A 23,829-nucleotide genomic window follows, 5' to 3' on the forward strand; every position below is an offset into this window, starting at 1 on the left:
GAGAAACCCTGTCTGAAGAAGAAAAAAAAAAATAACATGATATACTGTGGCCCATCTGTAATCCTGGCTCTTAGATATAGAGGCAGGAGGATCCGAAGTTCAAGGTTTTCCTTGACTACCTATGAGTTCAAAGTCAGCCCACGATATATAATAACCAATCACAAAAGAATGAAGTGCACTGAGTTTTGTAGGAGTTTTTCATAAAAAAGAAAAGGAACAAACTATATCCCACCAACTCTGCGGTATCCCACCAAATCTGCGGTGCTCCATCACCAAGCACGGGACACACAGTACACAAAAGGATGCAACCATTCCATCCGTGGGAACTGTCATCACCACCACGGTCTCCAGAGAAACATCTCAGAAAGCAGCCTCACCCTGGCACCCCTTCCTACCCTCGTGGTCTTTACTGGGTAAGGTTCCCTCCCCGAGTGGATGGATCAACACCCTCCTTCCTTGATCAGGACCTGGTAAGGTGGGTCCGAAGCGCCCGTGCCCAGCGCCTTCATGGACGCCCCACCCCCGCCCGATGCACGGGCACTCTTTAACCCACCTGCAGCTCGGCAGCCGTCACTTTGTGGTAGATGAGCTCCTCGTCACGGCGCTTCTCCTGGGGGATGGTGATATTGGCCAGCGCTGTCTCAAAGTCCAGGATCTGCTGCATCTGGGGCCGGATGGAGTCCTCGTCCCCACCGCCCAGCAGTTTCCCCAGCTGGACCATGTAGTTCAGGTAGCCGGTCAGCACCTGTGGGATCCCGCACCCCAAAACTGTTGGTGGCAGCCTCCTGCTGCCCTCTGAGCTAGAGGAGTGCAGGACAGACTACAGCCTGTACTTATAGCCAGGAACTATGTAGACCAGGTTGGCACTGAATTCACAGAGATCCACCTGCCCCTCCTCTAAAGGTATATATATGCCTGGCTTGTTTTCCTATTTTATTTAAAGATTTATTTATTATGTATACAGTGTTCTGTCTGCATGTATGCCTACAGACCAGAAGAAGGAGCTAGATCTCATTACAGATGGCTGTGAGCCACCATATGGGTGCTGGGAATTGAACTCAGGACCTCTGGAAGAACAGCCAGTGCTCTCAACCACTGAGCCATCTCTCCAGCCCTTGTTTTCCTTTTTGAGACAAGGTTTTACTCTGTAGCCTAGTCAGGCCTGGAACTCATGGCAATCCTCCTGCCTCAGTCTCCCAAGTGCTGAGATTACAGGCATGTGCCACCAAGCCCAGTTTCTGAAACACTACTTCAAGAATGATTTTGATGCTGTGTCTGTCCACTGGTTCCCTACAGCCCTCAGGATTGAACTGAAGTGCTTCCACAGGTCCCAGGAAGGCCCTGGGAGACCCTGCTGCCCTGGCCCTACCTCTCTGGGTTCATTCCAGAGTTGATCTATTTTTTTCCATTTTTAGTTTTACACTGTGTGTGTGTGTGTGTGTGTGTGTGTGTGTGTGTGTGTGTGTGGAGTGTTGGAGGCTGCATGCACCACGCTGTGTGTGTGGAGGCAGAGGACAGGCTTCTGGGCTCAGTTCTCCCTTTCTACCTTTACGAGGGTTCTGGAGCTCTCGAACTCATGCTGCCAGGTTTGTGTGGCAAGCCTCTCTGCCTGCTAAGCCATCTCACTGGCCCAATTTTCATCCCTTTAATGCGCCTGCTCTGAACCACCCGGCACTGTGTGTCTTCTGATCTGAGTCAAGTCCCCGCACTACATTTCCCCAGCTGCCTCTCCACACGAGGTTGGGCCTCTAGCTGGGTCATCAGCCAAGCGAGGCTTGCCTCTGCTAGACCTCGAGGTCCCTGGGGACCACCTCCCGAGCACTGGGCACCGAAGAGGTGCAACTGGGATAATGGAAGGACATGGGTGTGAACCTCTGACCAGGTGTCCCTGAGGGCATTACAGGCACAGAAGGTTCTGGAGGAGCTGGCTTGGGTGTAAAAACTGAGCAGTCCCCGAGAGTCCCCGAGTTAAAGGCAAGGTAAAAGGCCCATCAGCTTGACAGCGGTGATACCCACAAAGGCCTGGTGCCTACAAATGGTGGCGGCTGTCACCACTGTCTTCTTTAGGGAAGGGACAAATGATGCCCTTGTGCCTGCCATGCCTGACTGTGATGTCGGAGGATGGAGGACACCCCTCCCCCACCCAGGGCTGCCTGTCAACCCCCAGGAACCCTCCGCAGAAGCTCAGTTGCGCTGGGCGTGTGCAGCGGGGCAGGCTGGGCAAGCTCACCTTCTCGTTTTCCGTCTTGTTCAGGTAGTAGTCCCTAGAGGGCAAGCCCAGGCCAGACTGGTCCACCTGCAGAGGGACGCAGGGTGTGAGGGAGGCTCCCTGCATGGCTACCACCCTCCCTGGGGCAGGTCCCATCAGGAACGGGAGGAGCTGCTAGCCCTCACTGACACCAGGGACCAGGGATGGGATGTGCACATTCCCACCTATCTGAGGGACTTGGATTCTTCCAAAGGGCTAGACAAGCCTCTTTAAATCACCCCTGGCCTAGGCAAACACTCTGTTTCACCAAACACTGTCCATGTGGTTCGAGCTACCCCAAGCTATGTGGTTGTGGTGAGGTGACCAAACCTTCCTGATCCTTCGGTTCTTCCTCTAGAAACTAAGGGGAATGGCAGCTACCCTGCGGAACTGGAATGGGAACTTGTGGAGACAATGGTGGGAATGAGTCGGGCAGAGGGGAGAGGAGCATTCTAGAGAGCTGTCATGGAAGCCTTTTGGTTCCCATCTTGGCATACCTCATCTCAGGCAGGAGTCATGATAGTGCATTTAGTCAACAAGGAAACTACCGTTCAGAGAGACTGAACCACTTGCCTACGATCACACAGCAAGTGTGATGTATGGATGGGTCGGGTGAAAGCACGGACTCCAACCCATTCAAAGCAGAGCCACAAAGCCCAGGGGCCGAGGCAGGGGAGCAGAGGGTGTCACCAGTCCTGCCCAGGAGTTAATGTCACTTCCTAGGCTTGGCCCACCTGGATCACATTGCTGTTGGAGTTCTTAGAGTCGGCACTGACGTAGACAGAGAAGAAGGGGGAGGTGCGGTAGTGGGCTGTGACCACCTGCAGCGTGTCCTGGAAGTTGTCCTTGGCCCAGGGTCCTGTGATATTCCAGCCTCCAAGCTGTGAGGAGAGAGCAGACGGGGTGGTGTGTGTGTGCACAGGTGTGTGCCTGTGGTGAGCTGTGAGAACACTATGCAAATCAGAGTCACATGTTCTATCACCCTGGAGCAGTCCAATCCTCTTCCCTTTTAAGCCAATGAACGGGGTGATGCTCACTGAGGGGTTCTGTGCATCTTTGTGTCTGCATGTCTTGGTACTTAGGGCACCATTCATCTTGGGTTTTTAGATTCTCTTTTACAGATAGCCCTGGCTGTCCTGGAATTCACTATGTAGACCAGGCTGGCCTCAAACTCAGAGAGATCCCTTGCCTTCACTTCTACAGTCCTGGGATTAAAAGGGTGTGCCAACACTTCAGTGTGCTAAGAGCACACGAGGCTGTTGCTCCCGCATGGCTGGGAGGGAGGTGGGTTGGGATTCTGCCATGGACACAGTTTCTTGAGTCACACAGACACAGTGGTATTAAAACATAATTCCAATATACTGGGAAAAGTCTGAGAAGTCACAGTGGTCTTGTCTTGCAAACTGGTGATGAGCGCTTGCTCCACAAATACGGGAATCCAAGTTGAACTTCCTAGCACCCACAATAAAAAAGCTGGGTACAGCTTCTTGCAGGAATGGAAGGATTGCTGGGGCTTTCTGGCTATCCGCCAGCTCCATGTTCAGTGAGGAGACCCGATCTTAGGGCAGTAAGGAAGAGAGTGACAGAGCAGGGCACTAATGCCTCCTCTGCCTCCACGTGCCCACATGTGCACGCGCGAACACACACACACACACACACACACACACACACACACACACTATACCTTCGGCCTCCCCCCCACAAGCTGACCCATGGAACCTGTGTAAGAGAGGAGGGACAGATACTTCCCCACAGTCACTAACCCCTATGCAAGACCTTCCTTAAGGTGAGCTGAGAGGCAAAGTCCATGAGGAAGCAGGGGTGTCTAGAAAACATTTCCAGCCACCTCTTCCTGCACTGGAAGTCTGGCTAGCCTTGGGCAACCCTCCTTGGAGGCCACTTGAGACTGCAAATGTGCCCAGAATGAACTGATTGGGGTGGGAGACAGCGATATAGCTCAGCTGGCGCTGGCAGAGTATATATCTAATGTGCACGACGGCCTGGGTTCAATCTCCAGCGCTACACAAAACCAGGCACGATGGCGCATTTGCCTATAATCTCAGCCCTCAGGAGGTCAAGGCAGCAAGATCAAAAGTTCAAGGGCGTCCTTGGCTACACAGCAAGTTTGAGGCCAGCCTGGGCTACGTGATTCTATTTCTAAAAATCAAAACAAAAGAAAAAACAACAAAGTAAAGAAGAAATGGTTGGGTGACTTAGTACTAACGAGCAGGTCCTCCTCCTGCAGAGAGCTTAACATCGTATACACAGGGCCGCAGCAGCAATGGAGAGGAAGATTTTGATCCTGATACCTTGTCTCCACCTAGACATACACATTCCTCTCCCCCCAGATGTTGATACACACCCTATAGCATCCACGCAGACAGATCCACCCACATGGAGCCATACACACACATGCTCAGGCAACCCCAACACCCACAGCAGACAGATGGGCACCGAGCTCCGCCTGGGTGGGGTAACTGGAGGTGTGGGCTGGCTGAGAGCTGGGGCAGAAGCCGGAGGGCCTGGCAGGAGGCTGAGCAGAGGGAGGCGGTGGACGTCCACCTGAGCACCCACCTTCTCAATCAGCTCCATCAGGGGCTTGGCCCGCAGCTCCTCAATACTAGTTTCGTTCATACACGCACGGTAGTATACTTGGGCCTTCCTCTCTGCCTCACTCACGCTGGCCGTGGAATTTTCTAGAACGTCAAGAAATAACAGAGTTGTGTCCCAACTGGGTGAGTCCTTCCCGGGTCCTCAGCACTTTGGACTGTACAAAAGCACAGGGCAATTACTGTCCATGGAGGAGAAGCCTTGTCCCCGGGGCTGTAAATGAGGGCCTCTGGGCAGAGCTGACAAGACCAGGTACCCCTGAATCTTAGCTGATGTTTTCCCTCTCTGCAAGATGGCCTTACAGATATGTCACTGGGATGGCAATGTGTGATATGTTGGACAGTATTATGTCAACTTGACACAGGCTCGAGTCATCTGTGAGGAGCGATGTTAATTAAGAAAATGCCTTCAAAAGATCAGGCTGTAGGCAAGCCTGTAGAGCTTTTTCTTAATTAGTGATTGATGGGGAGGGGGGAGGGCCCGGCCCATTGGGAATATATACATCCCTAGGCACGTGGTCCTGGGTTTTATAAGAAAGCAGGCTGAGCAAGCCACAAGCCCAAGCCAGTAAGCAGCTCCCCTCCACGGCCTCCGCATCATCTCCTGCCTCCAGGTTCCTGCCCTGTTTGAGTTCCTGTCCTGACTTTCTTCAGCGATGGGTTACAAAGTAGAAGCATAAGCCAGATAAACCCTTTCCTCTCCGACTTGTTTTCGGTCATTGTGCTTCATCACAGCAGTGGTAACCCTAACTAAAATATGTGTGCCCACCCAACAGATGGTTGGTTTTCCTACAGCCAGCACATGGCCCTGCATCTCTGCCTGAAAGGTGGGCATCCTGCCATAGTTTTTAGATCCCAGATGACCTTGCCTGGGAGAAAGGCAGGGACTGGATAAGGCTTGAAAGGCTTCATTCATTAGGAACTGACTTCCCGCTTCCTCCTGGGAGGGCTAGATTATGTTTGCCAGGTTTACAGAGGGCTCACGGGGTTGTTTTCCACGTCCCACCCTGGGGGCCCAGGCTGTGGCTGTATCTCATCCCACTGGGGGTGGGCTGGGCACCCAGGAGACTCCCTCCCCCTCTCCGTGCTACGTGCCACCTGCTGAAGGCCAAATGCCTGCACATGTGAGGCCTGGAAGGTTCCTGTTGCTCCCAAGGTAGTCACACCACTGGATACTGCTCAGGTTCTCAAGGGGTCTACTGTGCACTAGAACTCCTGCCTCTGAGAAAGCACACATGCATGCACACGCGCACACACGCATGCACACACAAACACCGGAGTCCAGCTTCAGAGCGGGCCACTCTGAGATGCTGAGACCATCTTTTCTTCCTCTCACATCAGTCTCTGACCTGGAAGCCTTTCCTTTGCCTCCTTCCAAGACCTCCTGAACACATCTGCCTCCATTCACCGGGCAGACATCAGAGGTTCACTCTGGGCCACACACCGTGTAACCGCTGGGAGACCAAAGGCAAGGCCTCTGCCCATGGGGTTTCTGGACAAAATCCTGCAGAAGCCAGGCTCAGCTCCCGGGTCTCCTCAGAAGCTTGTGGATCTGAAGCTTTTTATTCTAAGCCTTCAGCACACTGGGCAAGGCCTGGATGCCGGACACCAGGTTGAGCATGAAGTTTTACAGACAGACATGGGACCTGCTCTCTGACTCCAGAAAGGGATGGGAATGTGCAGAGAAAAGCCTGCAGGGGATAAAATGCTTTAAAGAAGGCGATGGCTCTGGCTTCAAGCTGGGATGACCTCAGGTGCCACCATGGTCAGATCATCCAGTGCTGGTGCCACCCCCAGGGCCCGGCAATGCTGGGCAATGCTGGGCAACGCTGGGCAAGTACACTACCAACTAAGTACAGCCCCAGCTCCAGATGATGTTCTGTGTGAGCGGAGTCTCAAAGATCAAAGGGGTTCACAGGATGGGGGAAGGGCTCTTGAGGGGGGCAGGACAGCAGAGAACCAAAGAGAGGAGCAGAAAAGTACAAACCTGTGGAAGAGAGAGCCCTCTGTCACAGGCAAGTGATGTTACTTCCTGGGAAGTCTCTCTCTCTCTCTCTCTCTGTCTCTCTCTCTCTCTCTGTCTCTCTCTCTCTCTCTGTCTCTCTCTCTGTTGATGGTTTATCTGCATGTATGTGTCTGTATGAGGGTGTCAGGTACCCTGAAACTGGAGTTACAGACAGTTGTGAGTTGGCATGTGGGTGCTGGGAATTGAACCTGGGTCCTCCAGAAGAGCAACTCTTAACAGCTCTAACTGCTGAGCTGACTCTTCAGCCCCTCATGAAACGTTTTAATCAGCAGCTGCATCTCTCCAGAGAGTCCCATTACCCATCCTCACCAGAAATGGATCAGCAGTCCCCAAGGGAGTGATGGGACAAGGCCTCTATTAGAGGGAGGGTGGAAACAGGAGAGCCAGTGTCTCAGGCTTGATAGGCAAAGCAGGGATGGGAAGGGGGAGTGCCCCACACCCCAGGGCCTCATCTCCATGGCAACACTCCCACCAGCTCAGCTCTTAGAAGGGAAAGTAGGAGCACCAGGTGCTGTCCAGGCCCCAGAAGCTTTCCATCCACACCTGGTTCTGGCCATGACCCTAAGAGGTCAGCGCCAGCATCAGAGGCAGAACGCTGTGCTCAGAAACAAGCCATGGCATCTGCTTTCCCGGGGGCCCCAAGGCCACGGAGATAAGAGACCTAAAGACAGGCTCCCCAGGGACAGCCTGGCTGTGCTCATCACAGTGTGTTCTGAGTTCCAGCTGGAGGCCACTGACCAGACACCCCTCCACCCCCACCCCAGCATCTGGAGGGAGAGAGAACACTTGCTTCACAAACGGCCACCCTTTCACCTTTCCTGTGAGGCTTTCCTGACCAAGTTTGGTTTCTGTGGCCATGCTCCTGGCTCCCAGAGCAAATCACTCAGTTCCCAGGGTTGGCAGAGGCTGGGCTAGGTGTAACAGATGCATGGGCAGGGAGCCAGCCACCAAGCAGTGGCGAGAGCATCTGACTACATACTGGGATAGGGGCTACGTCTAGCATGCCTCGGCCTCATGGCCTGTATCTCAGTCATCTTTGTGTCCCGAGAACCAGGCACACAGTAGGCCCTCAGTCACACGTGTTACAAGAGCAGAGCTCAGTTCATGGAGAATAAGGCAGAACATCCTATCTGGAAGAGCAGGGTGGTAAGACTCTAGCAGGCCCGAGCACGGCAAACACGGCACTATGGCCCTGGCAGGTCTTGCCACCTCCCTTGCTGAACCATTAGATTGCACTCCTAAAGTTAGCCCCCAAGGCCCAATCCCTTATTTGGCCTCTGACTCCTTCCTGAGACTAAACACCAAGGTCCAACTATCAAACTTCATTATTTGGCTACACTGGCTGACCTGTCTGATTAGGACTTTCCAACTCCCTCTAGCAGAGACTTCCCCTTTTCTCCTTAAGAGAAAAGTCACTCCTGCAAAAACCCAAACAAACAAAAACCACCTGCTGCTACTCCTTGCTGCCTGCTTTTGTCTGATCCAGAGGCAGCCCCCTACCCCTGGGTAATAAATCTCCTTTCTGCTGAGAAACTGCTGTCTGGGTATGCCCTGTACTGACTCCAAGGGGCCCCCCATCCCCTACAATAAGGCCAGTGACAGGTTGAGATCTATCAAAAGAGGAAGGTAGGCAGGAAGTGTGGGCACAATGGGGGATGGGCATTCATATCTCTGCCCGCTGTATCTCACCTGTGTGCCCATGAAGACCTGGGTGGGGCAGAAGTTCAGGGTCAGCCTGAGGCTCAGCGGCCTCCTCTTCTCCTCACTCCTCATTCGGGAGCAACTACCACTTTGCAAGCTCCAGAGGGACCCGAACTGAATCCAGTTGGCCATATCGAGCTGGGGGATTGGCTTGGTTGGTAAAGTGCGCTATGCAAGCAGGTGGACCTGGGTTTAGATCCCCAGAACCCACGTAAGAGCTGGGTATAGCTGCACACACTTGTAACCCCAAGGCTGGAGGGTGGGGACACGGAGACCCAGGTGGATTCCTGGAGCTCATGGGTCAGTCAATTTAGCTGAATCAGTGAGCTCCAGGCTCAGTGAGAGGATCCCATCAAAACAAAACAAAACAAAAACGGTAGAGAGCAATGGAGGAAAACACCTGCCCTTGCTCTCTGGCCTCCAAATGCAGACATACACACACACACACACACACACACACACACACACACACACACACACACCTGTGGGAGAAGACAAATGATGGTTGCATGAGAGGTACTTCCCTAGACCAGATAACAAAGGTAGGTCTTGGGTCAGAGGGTGGCAGAGGCAGGGTGGGAAGCTCTTGGGACGTCAAAGGAAAGACTGAGCAGTGGGCTCGACTTCTTGGGCAGGAGAAATCAGGGAGAAAGGAGACCTCCAGGGCTCCAGTGGGGTGGAAATCGTTTGGCAGCATGGGGCCAGACAACAGAGTTTCCAATTGCCTAGGTACTTCCTTCCAGGGACCCCATGTTCCAGAAACTTCCACAGCCACTTCCCCAAAGTCCCAGAGAGGAAAGACAGCACACTGTTTAATTGGCCCTCTCTTTCCTCTGGGAGTTTTTCTTGGATCCCTTTCTCGTATCAGTGCTGGGCTTAGGAAGCAAACGCCCAGGCAGCCAGGCAGGCAGGGGGTCGAGGTGGGCTGCAGGAACAGGGTGCCTGTGAATTCCACGGTCTCCCCGGCTACCACGGCATTGTCTCGGCAGAAGCATGTGGGGCCTGGAGTCTCCATCAGGGCAAGGCCAGTGTTTGTTTTAGATAACACCACAGACTCAGTTCAGACAGCTCCAGGCCTCAAGAGCTCCATACTGGAGGGGAGAAGAGGGACTGATAAAGAGGAGGCCAGCTCTTTGTGACAATACCGTGGGTATTTCCTGGTGCCGAGGGCAGGCTGGGCCAGGCCTGTGTCTCATCACCACACGACACAGAGGGATGGATGTGATGTTATCAGCCAAAGGGAAGGAAAAGGAGGCCAGGAAGGTGAGGGAGCCTGCCAACAAAGGCTAATCCATTAATGAGCCTCCTGGAATTTGAACCCAGGCATTCTTAAGTCTCCCTGAGAAAGCGGACTGCCTCTTTGCACGTGGGTGTGGCCATGTGTGCAACTAGTCATAACACTTCCCACAAGTGGCTCTTACTTGGATCACACCCAATCTAGAGCCAAATAACTGGGAACTCGTCCTACGTCACGTAAGTGGCTGAGGCCAGGACGGGCGCCCCAGTCTTTCTGTTTGCTTGTTCCTTCTTGCCAGTCAGTATGCTGAAAAATCAGGCCAGAAGACAGACTATCCACTGCTCGCCCACCCCCGAGAAGTCCGCACCCACCTCTCCGCCTGAATCATCAAATCCACCAAAACCATTCTGCAATGAAAGTCCGCCAACTGCTGCAGACACTACACCAGGGGAAGCCTTTGCACAGCAAACAGAGGACAGGAAGAGGAAACCGAGTGAGACAGTAAGCATTGGGAAAACATAACCAAAATGAAAACGAGATGATAGAATCCGTGCCAAGTCACCAACATGCACTCATCATGAGGCTGGAATGTTCTGTGCTCTCAGAGTGCGCTGGTATCAGGGATATAGGAGAGGAAGGGAGATAACTATCTCCCTCCTACCCCCGCCCATGCACTGCCCTCCCCCCCTTAGCCCTGGTATTGGGGGTGGACCCAGGGGCTTGTGTATGCCGGGCCAGCACTCTCCCCCTGAGCTGCCTCCCTAGTCTCGACAGCCGATTGTTCTTTACGGCGTCTGTGCGGCTTCAATCGTCACAACAAATCTGTGATAAATATTTTAAGTATCTATCCTTGTTTTGCTTTTGAGTCTGGGTCTCCTAACCCAGGCTGACCTTGAACTCAATATATAGCAAAGGATGGCCCTGAATTCCTGATCTTCCCACCTCTGCCTCCAGAATGCCAGGATTCGAGGAATGCAGCATCATGCCCAGCTTTATGTTCTCATCTTATAAGATGTTGTCAGTCTGAAAGGTACAGCCGTCAGTGTGGTGCAGGCCCCAGGAGGCCCTTTGATAGAAGACATAACAGGCAAATAGGCTTAAGAGAGTTTAAAAGGACTTAGGAGATGGCTCAGTGTCCTAGAAACATGAGGATCTAAGTCTGGAACGCCAGCAACACATAGAGGCTGGGTGTGGCAGCACAGGCTTGTCACCCCAAAGCTGGGGGATGGAGACAGGAAAACTCCAGGCCTCGCTGGTCAACCAGTCTAGCACTAAGAGTGAGGTCTAGTTTCAGGAAGAGACCCTGTTTCAAAAACGTAAGGTAGAGGAGTAACTGAGAAAGATATTCAGTCTTGACATCTGGCCTGAACACAGATGTGCACAGGCAAGCACACACACACACACCCCCAAACAAACACAACACTGTACAAGACAGCTATCAGTCTGGTGGGTTTGTGGGGCAGGCTGTCTAGATGGTGAAATAGTATGAGCTAAAGCCAAAGGCATGGCCAAGTCTAAGGGCTGACAGAAGCCAGTCCCAGTAATCCCAGCACTTAGGAAGTGAACAGGGAGGCTAAGAAACTGAAAATCATCCTTGGCTTCCTACTGAACTCAAGGCTAGCATGCGCCAGGGACCCTGAGGGAAGGAGGGAGAAAGGAAGGCATGGCTCCTTCAGAAGACATGGTCTGGTCAAGGCTACACTTCATGTTCATGCTAAGACCAGCGCTATTGGGCCAGGAGCACACTCCTCACTTGACACTCCAAATGCCTCACTTTGTCTCCCTAGCTCCCGAGAGCCGGCCCCTGGTTACCCTGGAGGTGCTAAGCAACCCGTGTTCCAGTGCCTGCCAGCTGTTAGCCCTGGCTCCTCCTGAGGCCTGAGGGCCGACCCTTTGTCTTAGCGAAGCTGAAACTGGCTGCTCCTTTGGAGGTTCCCAGGTACCTAAGGCATAGCTGAAGAGCCACTTGGCTGGGGAAGGTGACCCTAGGACATGCCTTGGGAGTGTGTATGTGGGTGTGGGTGTCCTCAGTGATGTGGGACCCAGGGCTTGCCACAGGCCTCACTCCCAAGCAAAACCAGGCCTCTCCAGAGTAGATGTGGTTTAAAGAGAGCCAGGAATGAGACAGCACAGACTGAGTCTCCACGGCTCTCAGTCTGAACCCCTAGCTCCACCATTTCCTAAGAAACCCATTTTTGCCTCTGAGTGTCATTTGCAACAGAGTCACAGGCCTGGACCTCTGCAGATGCATCGCAAAAAAACAATTAAAAACTTGGCACCTTACAGAAACACCCAGGACCACCTTCCCTGATAACTGGACCACATCACGCTGAGAAATAAGACAGTTTAGGATTTTGCCGTCCTCTGATCCCTCGCCACATCCTTACCAGTGATCTGTGTGAGATTCCATGCTATGGAGGAGTCAAGAACCTGGAGCCCCCTCTACAGTCATGCAGTTCACTAGGCAAGAATCTATTTGGAATTCACACAAAGCTATGCTTTGCTGAGCACTTCAAGGCCATGCAGGCCCCATGTTCTGCCTCTGAACTGCTGCATGAAGGGCAATACTCACCGTGGCCTTCCCTGTCTAATGGCACTGAGAGCCATGTTTCAGGGGGTTTGGAACTGTGGCATAGATTAGAGCCCTGCGTGAGCCGCCAGCCTGGTCTGCAGGGAGCATACCTGGCTTCAGAACTCTACAGTGTGGTCCCAATACCACCAGGCCCTGCTGTTCCCCAGGTCTTAACACTGCACAGGGCAGATCCCGTCCATCGACTTGACCCCGAGGGGCAAAGTGGATAGAAAGTCATAGCCCAGAACTGGAGGTCACGCCCTGTGAACCCTGACAACTTAGTGGGTAAAGCGATGGCCTGAGGGGTCCTGTGACCTGAGGAGCTGCTGGGGATGGTGGGGGAGAGGCTGGGTAGGCAGCTTGGCAACAACAGCCCTGGTCTGAGGCTGGGGGTGGGAAAGAAAGGGAAAGTGTCCTTAACCTACTTGTGTCTGAAGGACATGGCTGCCTAAAAACCAGCTGTTAAATCGGAATCATTCCCTATCTCCTGAGAGGACTTTCGTAGCTTGGAGAGGACCTGTCCTCTTTTAAGCAGCTCCTTCTGTGTCACCTACTCCTCAGTACGTTGAAGACAAGCCGGGTGTGGTGGCTCACTCGTCATCCCAGCCCTGGGAGGTGAAGACCGGAGGATTGTTTCAAATCCAAGGGCAGTCCGGAGTATACAGGGAGACCCTGTCTCAAAAATCCGAACAACTGCCAAGACACAGTTAAGTTTTCATAAGGCTAAACTGTGTCACTGACACGTGGAGTAATAGATGTTTCACTACCTGGCCCTTCCCCAGTTTGGGGAGCCCTCTCCCCCTCAAGAGGGCAGAGGTCAGCAAGAGACATAGATGGAAAGGATTGCTTGAGGTCAACGCATGTGGTCTAACACACAGTGGGACTCCTGGGAGAGGAGGCAGTGGGTGGGCACGGTCTTATATATTAATCCAGAAGATAGCACAAACAACACGGACCTGGGGTCTAACCATGGACTCCATGGTCAAAGGGACTTTGGATAGTCAGGTGTCCTTCAAGGCTGATGACAGCCAGCAGCCCAGGGAACTCTTACCGATGGAGTGACGAACTCTGATCATCTGTCAGTATACATTTTTTCCTGTTTTTTTCTTTTTGAGACAGGGTCTCATGCATGAAGTCCAGATTGACTTTAATTTACTTATTTTTATTTTATGTGCATAGATGTTTTGCCTGCATGTATGTCTGTGTGAGGGTATCAGATTTTGGGGGTTACAGACAGGTGTGAACTGCCATTCAGGCACTGGGAATTGAACCTGGGACCTCTGGAAGAACCGTCAGTGCTCTTAACTGCTGAGCCATCTCTGCAGCCCCTAGGTTGACTTTAAATTGAACTTAAGATCTCCCCGCCTCACCTCCCGAGTGCTGGGATTGCAGGCATGTGCAGATGCCACACCAGGTTCAACATGAGCTGGGGATTGAACCCCGTGGCCCTGTGCTTGCCAGGCAAACATTCTAGCAACTGAGCTATATGCCCCGCCCTCTGGGACACCACCACTGATCAAAATGTAGTCTGATCTGGAGCGTCTCGCCTCCATTCCTTTCACTCACAACACTGCAGACTCAGTCCATTTCAAAGAGCTCAGAGCTAGTGCGAGCCAGGCGCTGTGCTGTGCCTTGAAAGCTTTGGTGAGAAGCTGTGTGTGCCTGCTCAGTGCCAGCGGCCTCACACACACGCTCTCAGTGCTGCGAACTGTGCTTGCGACTGATCTCACGTCAGACGAAGAGACTAAAGCTCAGCATTAACCAGCTCACTCAGGCTCGCACGGCGAGGGACATCGCCCTCCTCAGCCCCATCGCTGGTCCCCCTGGTTCTTACCCAGCAGATGCTTGATGATGGCTTGATTGTGTTCCCAGAGGTTGCTGAAAGTCCCCCAGCGTGAATGTCCATCAGGCACGGGGTTGGCCTTGATCCAGCCCCCACAGGCGTAGCTGAAGAAGTCCTGGCAGGGGTCTACCGTGGGGTCCATGGAGTTTAGGATGGAGCTGGTCACTGAGACGCAGGCCTCACTCAGACATACTGGGGGTGTTCCTGCGGGTCAAGGACAAGAGGCCAAGGAGAGGTGAGCAGTGCGGGTAACCTGGAGCCCAGGGTCCCAGGGGCTATAAGCCCCTCCAGGTCCGGACCTAACTGGGCAGCTACTAGATCCCCTATGAGATACAAACTCGGCAGATTTAGCGTCTCTTGGCGCTTAGAATAAAACCTCTGTTAGCTGAGTAAACTCCCTTCCGTGGTTTCAAAGAGCTCGGAGCTAAGCCGATTTTCTCTTAGCAATCTTTTCTCCACAAAGACTTTTGATCTTGATGCCAACAAATACATTTGACCTTTCAATACAATTAACAATGAATGTCTTCCAGGTTCTCTCTCTGTATGTGCATGTGCGTTCGTATACCATACATATGCACACATGTATACATACACACATGCACAAACAAACACACACATGCATGCAAACAATTAGGGCAGAAAATGTAGCTCAGTTAGTAGAACCCTGGGTTCAGTCCCCAGTACCACATAAAACAGAACATGGTGGCACAAGACTTTCATCCTAACATTTGGGAGGTAGAGGCAAGAGGATCAGTAGTTCAAAGTCACCCTCAGCTACAAAGAGTTGTGGGAAGCCAGTCTGAGGTGTATGAGACCCTACCTCAAAACAAAAACAAAAAACAAAACAAAATTATTGCGCTATGGGCATCCGAGTTGAATAGAATCTTCAAGGGCAGGGCCTTCCTTGCACATGGTAGATACGTGTTCTACCACCGAGTCACAGCCCATGGAGAGGCGTTCTGTGGCAGGGGTGACAGTGTCACTTACAGTAATACTCAGATCATCAGAGTCGCACACTCCAGTTCCCGGCCACGAGGAAGACAAGCACTTGAGGGGAAAGGGAGCGTGTGTGCGTTTGAAAAGAGCTATTCGCTATTATGGCATAACTTCGTACTGGCAAAATAATACCCATTGTTTCACTCAGCCAACTGCAGGAAGTCTAGCCTGACAAGATCCAGGCTGGGAATGCCCAGAAGACAACAACATGAGAAGTCGAGCGGTGGTGACGTTGGTGACGCAGGTGACGCACGCCTTTAATCCCAGCACTTGGGAAGCAGAGGCAGGCGGGCCAGCCTGGTCTACAGAGTGAGGTCCAGGATAGCCAGGGCTACCTAGATCAGCCAAGGCTACACAGAGAAACTGTCTTGAGAAACTGAAACAACAACAACAAAAAACCCAAACATCCCTGGTCCATCAGGAACTTAACGTCTATCTAACCGACTAATGAATGGTTTGGGGGTCCCCATCTGATCAACTGATATTTGGGGTCCTCTCATCTAAGTTCGCTGTTCCTCAGAAACCTTTTCAGGCCGTTTTGTGCTGTGCTCCTTCCTGTCTTGGGCACCTGCCGTCCCTCCATGGACTGTGCTACACCGCAGCCACATCCCTATTGACCTCCCGGCAAGGGTATGAACTTTGTTCTCACACAGCCTTTGTCCAGCCCCATGCTGGGCATCCGCTGCTGTTCAGTGGATATTTGTGGCGTGAATAAAATGACCTACTGAATGAAAGTGTTTGAAGACCTGGTCACCTGCTGGAGAGGAGACAAATATTCCTTTCTTTTGGGACACACACAACCAGCTGAGAAGGCAGAAACCAGCTCAGACGAATTTACTCATCGGACAGCACCTGGCCTCCAGGCCATCCAAGGTGCTTTAATTCTTTAAAAACACATATTTAGGCCGGGTGATGGTGGCACAGGCCTTTAATCCCAGCACTCGGGAGGCAGAGGCAGGCGGATCTCTGTGAGTTCGAGACCAGCCTGGTCTACAGAGCTAGTGTCAGGACAGGCTCCAAAGCCACAGAGAAACCCTGTCTCGAAAATCAAAAAAAAAAAACAAAACCCCACATATTTATTGTGTGAGAATGTGTGTAAGCTCACGTGTGAATGTGTGTATGTGTGAGTGTACTGTGAGATTGCGTGCCACAACAAGCGCACGGAGGTCAGAGGATAAGTTCCAGGCACCAGGGCTCTCCTCTGCCTACCATGTAGGCTCTGGGGATTAAACTCAGGTCATCAGGTTGACAGCAAGTGCCTTTACCCACTTAGTCATCTATCTGGCCCTCAAGATGCTTTAAAGTGCTCTGCGGAACAGGGTTAGGGAACCAGGTTAGTCAGTAACTCCAGAACCCACGTACAAATGCCAGGAGTGACGGCACACACTTGCAATCCCAATGCCAGGTGCTGGAGACATGAGCACCCATGGGTTTGTTGGCAAGCTGGTCAAGCATAACAGGTGAGCTCCAGGCTAGCGAGGGTCACTATCATGACGAATGGTGTCCCTAAGGATGACATCCAAGGGTTGCCTGGCCTCTTCAAACACACACACACACACATGCGCGTGCGCACGCGCGCACACACACACACACACACACACACACTCCACAATCAAAAAACCAACAACAAAACTTCCCAATAAAGAGATGGATTGGTGGCTAAAGAACATCTGCTCCCCTTCCAAAGAACCCGGGTTCAGTTTCCAGCACCCACAAGGCAGCTCCCAACTGTCTGTAACTCTGGATTCTAATTTCCAGTATCTGCTTCTGACCTCTGCAGGTACCAAGCATGCATGAGGTGTGCAAACACATAGGCAAAATGCTCAGACAGATAAATAAAATAGATAAAAAATTAAAAGTATTTTTTAAAAAAATTCCCAGAAGAACCTTGCGTTGGTTTTGTTGCCATTTGGAAAGCGGCTCCAAGTCTCTGGAAAGGAGGCTTCCGAAGCAGGGAAATGGGTCAGAATGTCCTCAGGGGCCCAGACACTGCAGAGAGGTTAGGCTTCCAGAATCGTCTGAGGAGCTGCTTTGCCTGGCCTGGCTGTTTGCTCAGATGTGGCCAAAGTCAGGGCCTGTTGATGTACAATGAGGTTCTGCCAAGCCACGAGGTGGCTGCTGCTTTCTCAGGTGCTGCACAGATTTCCTGAGCCTTAGCCCGGTTCCACCCTAAGGCGAGAGAGGTCCAGGCTTGGAGGCAGAGAGAGGAATGCACCGAGGAGGACACTAGACTCCTCCCCAGGAGCCCCACCTGGCACAACAACAGCTACGTGAGGTCTGGGTACCAAACTCAGGCTGTCGGGCTTGGTAGCAAGCACTCTACCCATTGAGTCATCCTGTCAGCCCCACCATGCTTCTTATTTAGGAGTTGTCCTTTGGGAGCTCTCTTTGAGTACTGAAGAAACATGTTGGGGTTCCCAAGGGGAGTCCCAGGGCAGCATACTTGCTGAGGTCCAGCCTGCTTGTCATTTCTGGGCCAAGAGTGAGCAGACAGTTCTGGGCCCACCCTGATAGCGGGGTCAGAGGGACCCACCACGACGGCGGGGATGCTCTGAACTGAAGCTGTCTCAGGATGGGGTAGCTGCAGAGTGCTCTAGTTTTCACACACTCATACACAGACCTCCACAGTCACACACATGCGCACACACACGCACTCTCTTTATGCACCTTTGTCCACCCAGCCATTTACTCAGTTTCGACACACCCGTGGCTGCAGACACTATGCTGAGCACAGGGCTAGAGGGCCAGAAATAAGGACTTAATCAGCAAAGTCTGAATTCAGCACCTCTGAGCCAGGCACGTTTGGAAAACTAACTCTACAAACCATTAGTGAGTCAGTTAAACAATCAAGCAATTATTTCTGAAGCACCTTGTAGATACTTGGGCTAGTCACAGAGTGAGCACTCGTGAAATGTTTGAGGAATGAATGAATTAATGACTATGTGCCCCACACAGGAGGGGCATATGAATGAAGTCCCAGCCCTCTATTTAAGAATCCAAATGCACCCTCTCCCATGGTGGGTGGGACCCCAAACAAAGCCCTCCTTGGATTTCTCTGACAAAAATAGTAGAAAGGTGGGGGTGGGAGAACGGAAGACCCTAGACTTGATTTTAATGTGGATTCATTCTTCCCAGATCCTTCAGTGCTAACCTAGCAGGGAGGCAGCAGCTGTATCCACTTGGCTGACAGAGAGAACCAGACTCCAACCTTGACACCAGCATGACGGAGGGGTCAGGGGGCCCCACCATGACAGGTCAGGAGGAGCCAGCATGTGCCCATTCAGTGTGGAGGAGAGTCATGTGTGCACAGAGACACACAAAGGCCCCGGGGCCTTTCCGAAGAAGCTGCCTGCCCTGGAGTACACTGCGATTACAAAGAGAGGTGGGGCCCTGGCTCTGGATTACTCTGAAACCTGGAAACTGGCAAGCAAACCCAGGCTCCCCACTCAATACCCCTGGCCTGCAGCCTTGGCTGAGTTGGTCTTGGTGCCTCCGCCACACCTCACCTGGGAGGAGGAAATAGGTTGCGCGTGTGAGGAGAGGGTCCAGGGGAAGCACCGGTAAACAGAAGCCATGACTGACCTTCTACTGAGACTAGGAATGGCAGGAAGTCACAGAGCCAAAGCTAACTGAAAAAGTCCTCAGGGACACCAGATACACGTCATCAGAGTCATCCCTCAAACTGGCATCCCTCCGCCCCATTTAGAGAAGAAGGAAAAAAATACCCACGTAATTTTGGAAATGAAGAGGTTTGTTCAGCCATTAAGTTGCTGGACCAGGGTGTGAGCACACGCCCTTTTCATTGTGTGGCCTTGAGGCAGGGTCTAATGTAGCCTAGAAAGGCTTTGAACTCACTAAATGGTCCAGGCTAACCTTAAAATCCTTATCCACCTGCCTCAGCCTACCAAGGTGTCGAGATTATAGGCAGGAGCCATCACACCCAAACTTGTCCTTCTGACTTCAAAACCTTTACAGTACCCCTTCCACCCACTTGTTTGCACCCCGAGCCCCTAGGCATCTGTCTCCTTGGCTTTGGAGGTCAATCCCAGCTTGAACAGAAAGACCCCACCTTGCACCGAGTGACAGGCAGAAAGGATGGTTACGCCTACCAAAAATAATAGATGCACCTACTTGTCCGGTACTGGATACCCAGGGCTGCCAGGCAGGCCACCAGCCCTGCCGCCAGAAGTGCCACCAGCACCACCAGTCGCTTCTCCACCGAGGTCCGAGCTGCCCAGCACCTCTGGCCGCTCCGGGGGCTTCGAAAGTTCACCTGCAGGGAAGGAGACAAGAGGGGTGGCAAGACTGTGAGCCCCGAGCCCCCCTTCTCCAAGGGGAAGGGGTTCTGCTGCAGGCCCAGACCCTGGGGAGGCATCAGGCTGCCGGTCTGTCTCAGGGGTGGGCCAGTTCCCACAGAGGCTGCCTTAATCCAGGAACAGAACCGCCACCCGGGTCAGTAGCTTAGATTTGCACTCAGACGTTAGAACTAGCAGCTCAGCCCGGGAGGGCTTGTGTTTTCTGTGACACCCGATACCGGTAGATGAAAAAAATCTACAGTGTTCCCATTTCTCCAGTAAGGAGCTCAAAAAAAGAACAGGATGTTTGGACTCGAAGGCATTCAGAGGGCGGCCAGCTGGGCCCTCCTCGGAGCTCCCGCATCTACAGAGCCAGAGAAGAGCAAGATATGACTGATCACAGTTCTTGCTTCCTACAAGTGGGGACACATTCGGCTTCTCAAGCCTTTCTAATCCGATCAGGGCTGCCTGCCTCGTTGCTTCTCTTTTTACAAAGGAGGAAACGGAGGGTCCCGGTCTCCTGTCACATAGCTGAATGGGCAGCTCTGAGATCTGAGGTGGTCTGTAGATCCAGAGCCCACTAACGGGCCAGAGACATGGGCCTCAGAAAATGGTCAGGGAAGACAAGACAAGAAATAGCTTCGTTTGGGCAGATCTTCGAAGGGAGAAAAATGTGCCAGGCCCCTATCGTCTGGCTAAACAGGAAAGGAGGCACAATGGGGGGAAGTGGAGGGTGTGGCAGGCCCTTGGGGGCAGGGTACTCGAGGAGGGACATGCCTGCCAACAGCACTCAGGACCCTCAACCCACACTCTTGTTCACACCCAAAGTCAGCCCGGGGGAGTGAGGGGTGGGGAAGTCTCTTCTGTTCCAAGAGGTACTTCCTGCAAAAGCCAGGAGGGGCAAAGCTAGGAAGAGTCCCCAGAAGGTGGAGCTGTTCAGTGACGTCACCCTGGACGAACAGCTGGGCACCGATTCAAAGGGGAAGAACTGGATTCCTCTGTTTTCATCAACCGCTTACAGCCAAGATGGGAGACAGATAACGAACAGATGGGCGGGCATGGAAGGCTTCCTGGAGGAGGTGGTGTCTGGGTTGGAGGTAGAGATAAGACGGCCGGGGGTGCAAGGCATGGCTCTGAGAAAGAACAGGAACTTCCTCCACAGGACTGGCGAGAGATGTCGCTACACCTGCCCTTTAGGGTGAACAAGGAGGAGGGAGTGATGCTCGCAGGGAACAGAAGAGGAACAACACGAGTCCCTAAGACGTCCCTGGCATGCCAGGGGACCTAGCAATACCTGACTCCATCTCTCTGACTCCCCACACGGCTGTGCAGGGGCTGCCCCCACTGCACACGAGATCTAGGTGGGGCACCCTAGGGAAGGGCATCTTAGTCATCCTGGGGTACCCCCTACGTGCTAAGAGAGAAAGAGGAACATGGGGACTTCTTATGGAAGAAAAACTGGGTTCTAAAACTGAAAAGGGGACACCAAGAACTGGGACGCTCTGTGACCGCCCAGGAGGCGTGCACCCCATGGCGGTGGCCAGCTGGTAGTGGGGTGGCCAGGTGGTGGCGGGGCCGCTTGAAGAGATCCTCTCATCTTTCTCAAACAGGCTTCTGACCAGGGTACTCTCACCTGCTCAGAGACAGCCTGGGGCGTGTGCTCCCGTGCGTGCACACGGCACCTCTCGGCCATCTTACCTCACTCAGGTTTATCTCAGGTTCTGGTACACAGAGAGGCCCCAAGGTCTTCAGCCAGGTGCAGCCTTGCCTCGGGACACTGACATCAGTGGCCCTTCACCTGGATGGTCTGCTCCAGGACTTGTCCCAACCTTCCTCTTGCATCTCGTAGCCTCTCCGGCCCTACGGTCATGGCTCAGTTGAGAGAGCATGAACACAGGGGGACCTTGGTTGAAGAGGCCTCCTCTGCTTGGTGCCAACTCTGGGGAGCTGGTGGGACAGACTGTTCAGCTTGGGGAAAAGCAGGGGAACCACCTCATCGGCACACCAAAGGGCTGTACTAAGGGGAACGAGGAGACAGCTAGGTTCAGAGACATCAGGGAGATGAGAGAGGACGGAAGAGACGGCAGAGAAAACAAACGGACAGCAACTTTGGAACACTTGAGAGCTGACGTTTGGGCACCTGGCACCCATTTGTTCTGTCTTGTTGACTGGTAGGGGAACTCCCAGGAACAGGTACCAGTGGGAGCTCTAGAGGAGACACAGCTAGTGAGGGGTTAGGGGACGGGGGCAAACCAAGAACCATCTCTCTAGAGAGATTATGCAGTCTTGTCCATGAGGCCCTGCCGCCTCCCCTACCAGAAAACAGGAAGGCTGGGACATCGTTGCTCCACGTCAAGCTAAGTGTTTAATCTAAACAGATGGCATCCACTGTGAATTAAATTAGAATTAACTCAGAATTGAATTAAAGAGCCACAGTTCCAAGTAAGACCAGTGAACGGGATTTGAAAATAGGGCCATTAGCTTTCATCATGCTTACTGCTTGTCTTTCAAGGCTGGGCCAAGCACTTCTAGGTTTCTGGACAAGCCTTGCCTCTGAGGTCAGAGGGAATTCAGAGCAGTTCCTGGGGATAAGAGTCACCTGGAAGTTCTGGGTTGGGAGCAGGGGAAGCTGGGTAAATGGTGGTATGGTAGACAGGTATGGGTGGTTTTAGGGTAAGACTCTGTTCCTTTTCTCTGAGCCTCCAATACATGTGTCCGGAAGAGGACTCCATGAGATGAGAAAGAGAACAAGGAACTATGTTGAGTGTTTTCATGCTTTCTTTCAGAAACGAGGGCATGTCAATCACAGGAGACCACGCTATGGCCACCTGGATTAGTGGCAAGCAGCCCAATTTATTTTGGGAGAGGTGACTGGGAAGTGGCCGCTGTCCAAGTCACAGAGCTGACACCTCGGAGACGGATTAAAGTCACTGGACTCTCAGCCCACTGGCAGGCTTAGCATCCTATTTGACACTGTGAGGTAGAGACAGAAGGAGAGCGGGAGACAGGGATGCCCTCCCAAGAGAGAAGGGGAGGGAGATGAGGAACAGGGAGAGGGAAGGAGCTCGAGGTGGGAGGGAGAAAGCAGAGGTGTGTAGCCCCTGGTGTTCCCAGGGTTTGCAGAGCGCGGGAACAAAGCCTATTAGAAGCGGGGATAAATATTTGGTTACAGAAGTTGAGTGCCTGGCTCACCTAGGCTTGTAGCAAGAACGAGTTCTACAGGTGAGGAAGGGTGTCTGCCCCGGGGCCCAGGAGAAGAGCCAGCAGTGCAGGGGTGGGAACTGGGCTAAGCCTGCTTTCAGAGTCAAAGGGCCCCCAGCAACCTGGCTTCAGAGAGCAGCAAACAGGGGTTGCCTGCCAAAGTGCTGGCAGGGAGCCTACTCCTCACAGCCCAGAGGCCCAGCGTCGTGATGGCTGGCAGGGGGACCAGGCTCTCTGTCACAGACTCAAGTCTTTCAGAGCAAGCGGACCATGACAGCTCAGCCTCACGGGGGGCGCGGGGGGGGCCTGCCTCTGTGGAGAGATCATCTGGGGAAGTTACTTCCAGTAAAGTTTCCATGAGGTAGACTTCCGGCTGAGGCCACTGAGGTCAGTTCTGAGCAGAACTCTGATGCCTTCCCAACTCTGCCCGAGCATCACCTGCCAAAAGGTTCCTCTAAAGGCCTGACCTTGGAGAGACTGGTGACACCTAAATACCCCTCCTGTGGGAGTGGACTTCAGAAAAATCAACCTTTAATAGGAATCGCAGTCTCAGGAAATGTGTGTGTTCCCAGAAGGAATAGGCAGCTCTCCAGCATGAGGGAAAAGAGGTGAGCCAGGACCCTGGGAGTGTGCCAAGGCAGCCTCTGGGCCTGTCTCCCAGCTCTAATACTAGGAAGCTGGGGTGAAGTCCCCAGGTGTGACCATGTCAGATTCTAGAACCTGCCNGAGTAAGGTTCTTTTAGATTTCTAAAGCTGATGACAGACAGATGACAGACAGACAGGGCTGCATGGCTTTAAACTTGTCCTTAGAGTGCTGGGGCATGGAGCCGAAGAAACAGGAAGCCCCAGGTTTGGTCCCCAGCACGGACTGACTTGGGTTTACTCTGGGGATGTCATGGAGGCTCGAAGTAAGACTTGCAGGGCACCTAGAGAAACGGCTCCAAATTCTCAGCAACCTTTCTGAGGGAGAATCAGGAGATTCACCTACACAGGCAGCTTCCTGTGGAGACACCAAGACTGAGGTTCATCCCACACAAGGATGCCTTCATACCTGTCCTGTGCCTCACTCGGCTTCAGCGCCTACGATATGGCTACCGTGTG

At 52.9% G+C, this 23,829-nt stretch overlaps 1 protein-coding gene across 2 annotated transcripts in view; it reads right to left on the reverse strand.

Annotated features, from left to right (window-relative positions):
• Ece1 (endothelin converting enzyme 1) overlaps positions 1 to 23,829 on the reverse strand; it is a 95,759-nt gene that overhangs the window by 26,142 nt on the left and 45,788 nt on the right. For both annotated transcript variants that reach the window (XM_050150727.1, XM_050150718.1), the window contains exons 3-8: positions 19,364 to 19,505; positions 14,228 to 14,440; positions 4,823 to 4,944; positions 2,983 to 3,129; positions 2,231 to 2,296; positions 554 to 745 (exon numbers count right to left, since the gene is read on the reverse strand). In XM_050150727.1, the coding sequence (XP_050006684.1) occupies positions 554 to 745; positions 2,231 to 2,296; positions 2,983 to 3,129; positions 4,823 to 4,944; positions 14,228 to 14,440; positions 19,364 to 19,505 (882 nt within the window). The remainder of the gene's footprint in view (positions 1 to 553; positions 746 to 2,230; positions 2,297 to 2,982; positions 3,130 to 4,822; positions 4,945 to 14,227; positions 14,441 to 19,363; positions 19,506 to 23,829) is intronic.

This window comes from Alexandromys fortis, unplaced genomic scaffold, assembly GCF_014885135.2.
Source record: "Alexandromys fortis isolate MF-2015 unplaced genomic scaffold, M_Fortis_MF-2015_v1.1 scaffold_26, whole genome shotgun sequence".
Classification (NCBI taxonomy): Eukaryota; Metazoa; Chordata; class Mammalia; order Rodentia; family Cricetidae; genus Alexandromys; species Alexandromys fortis.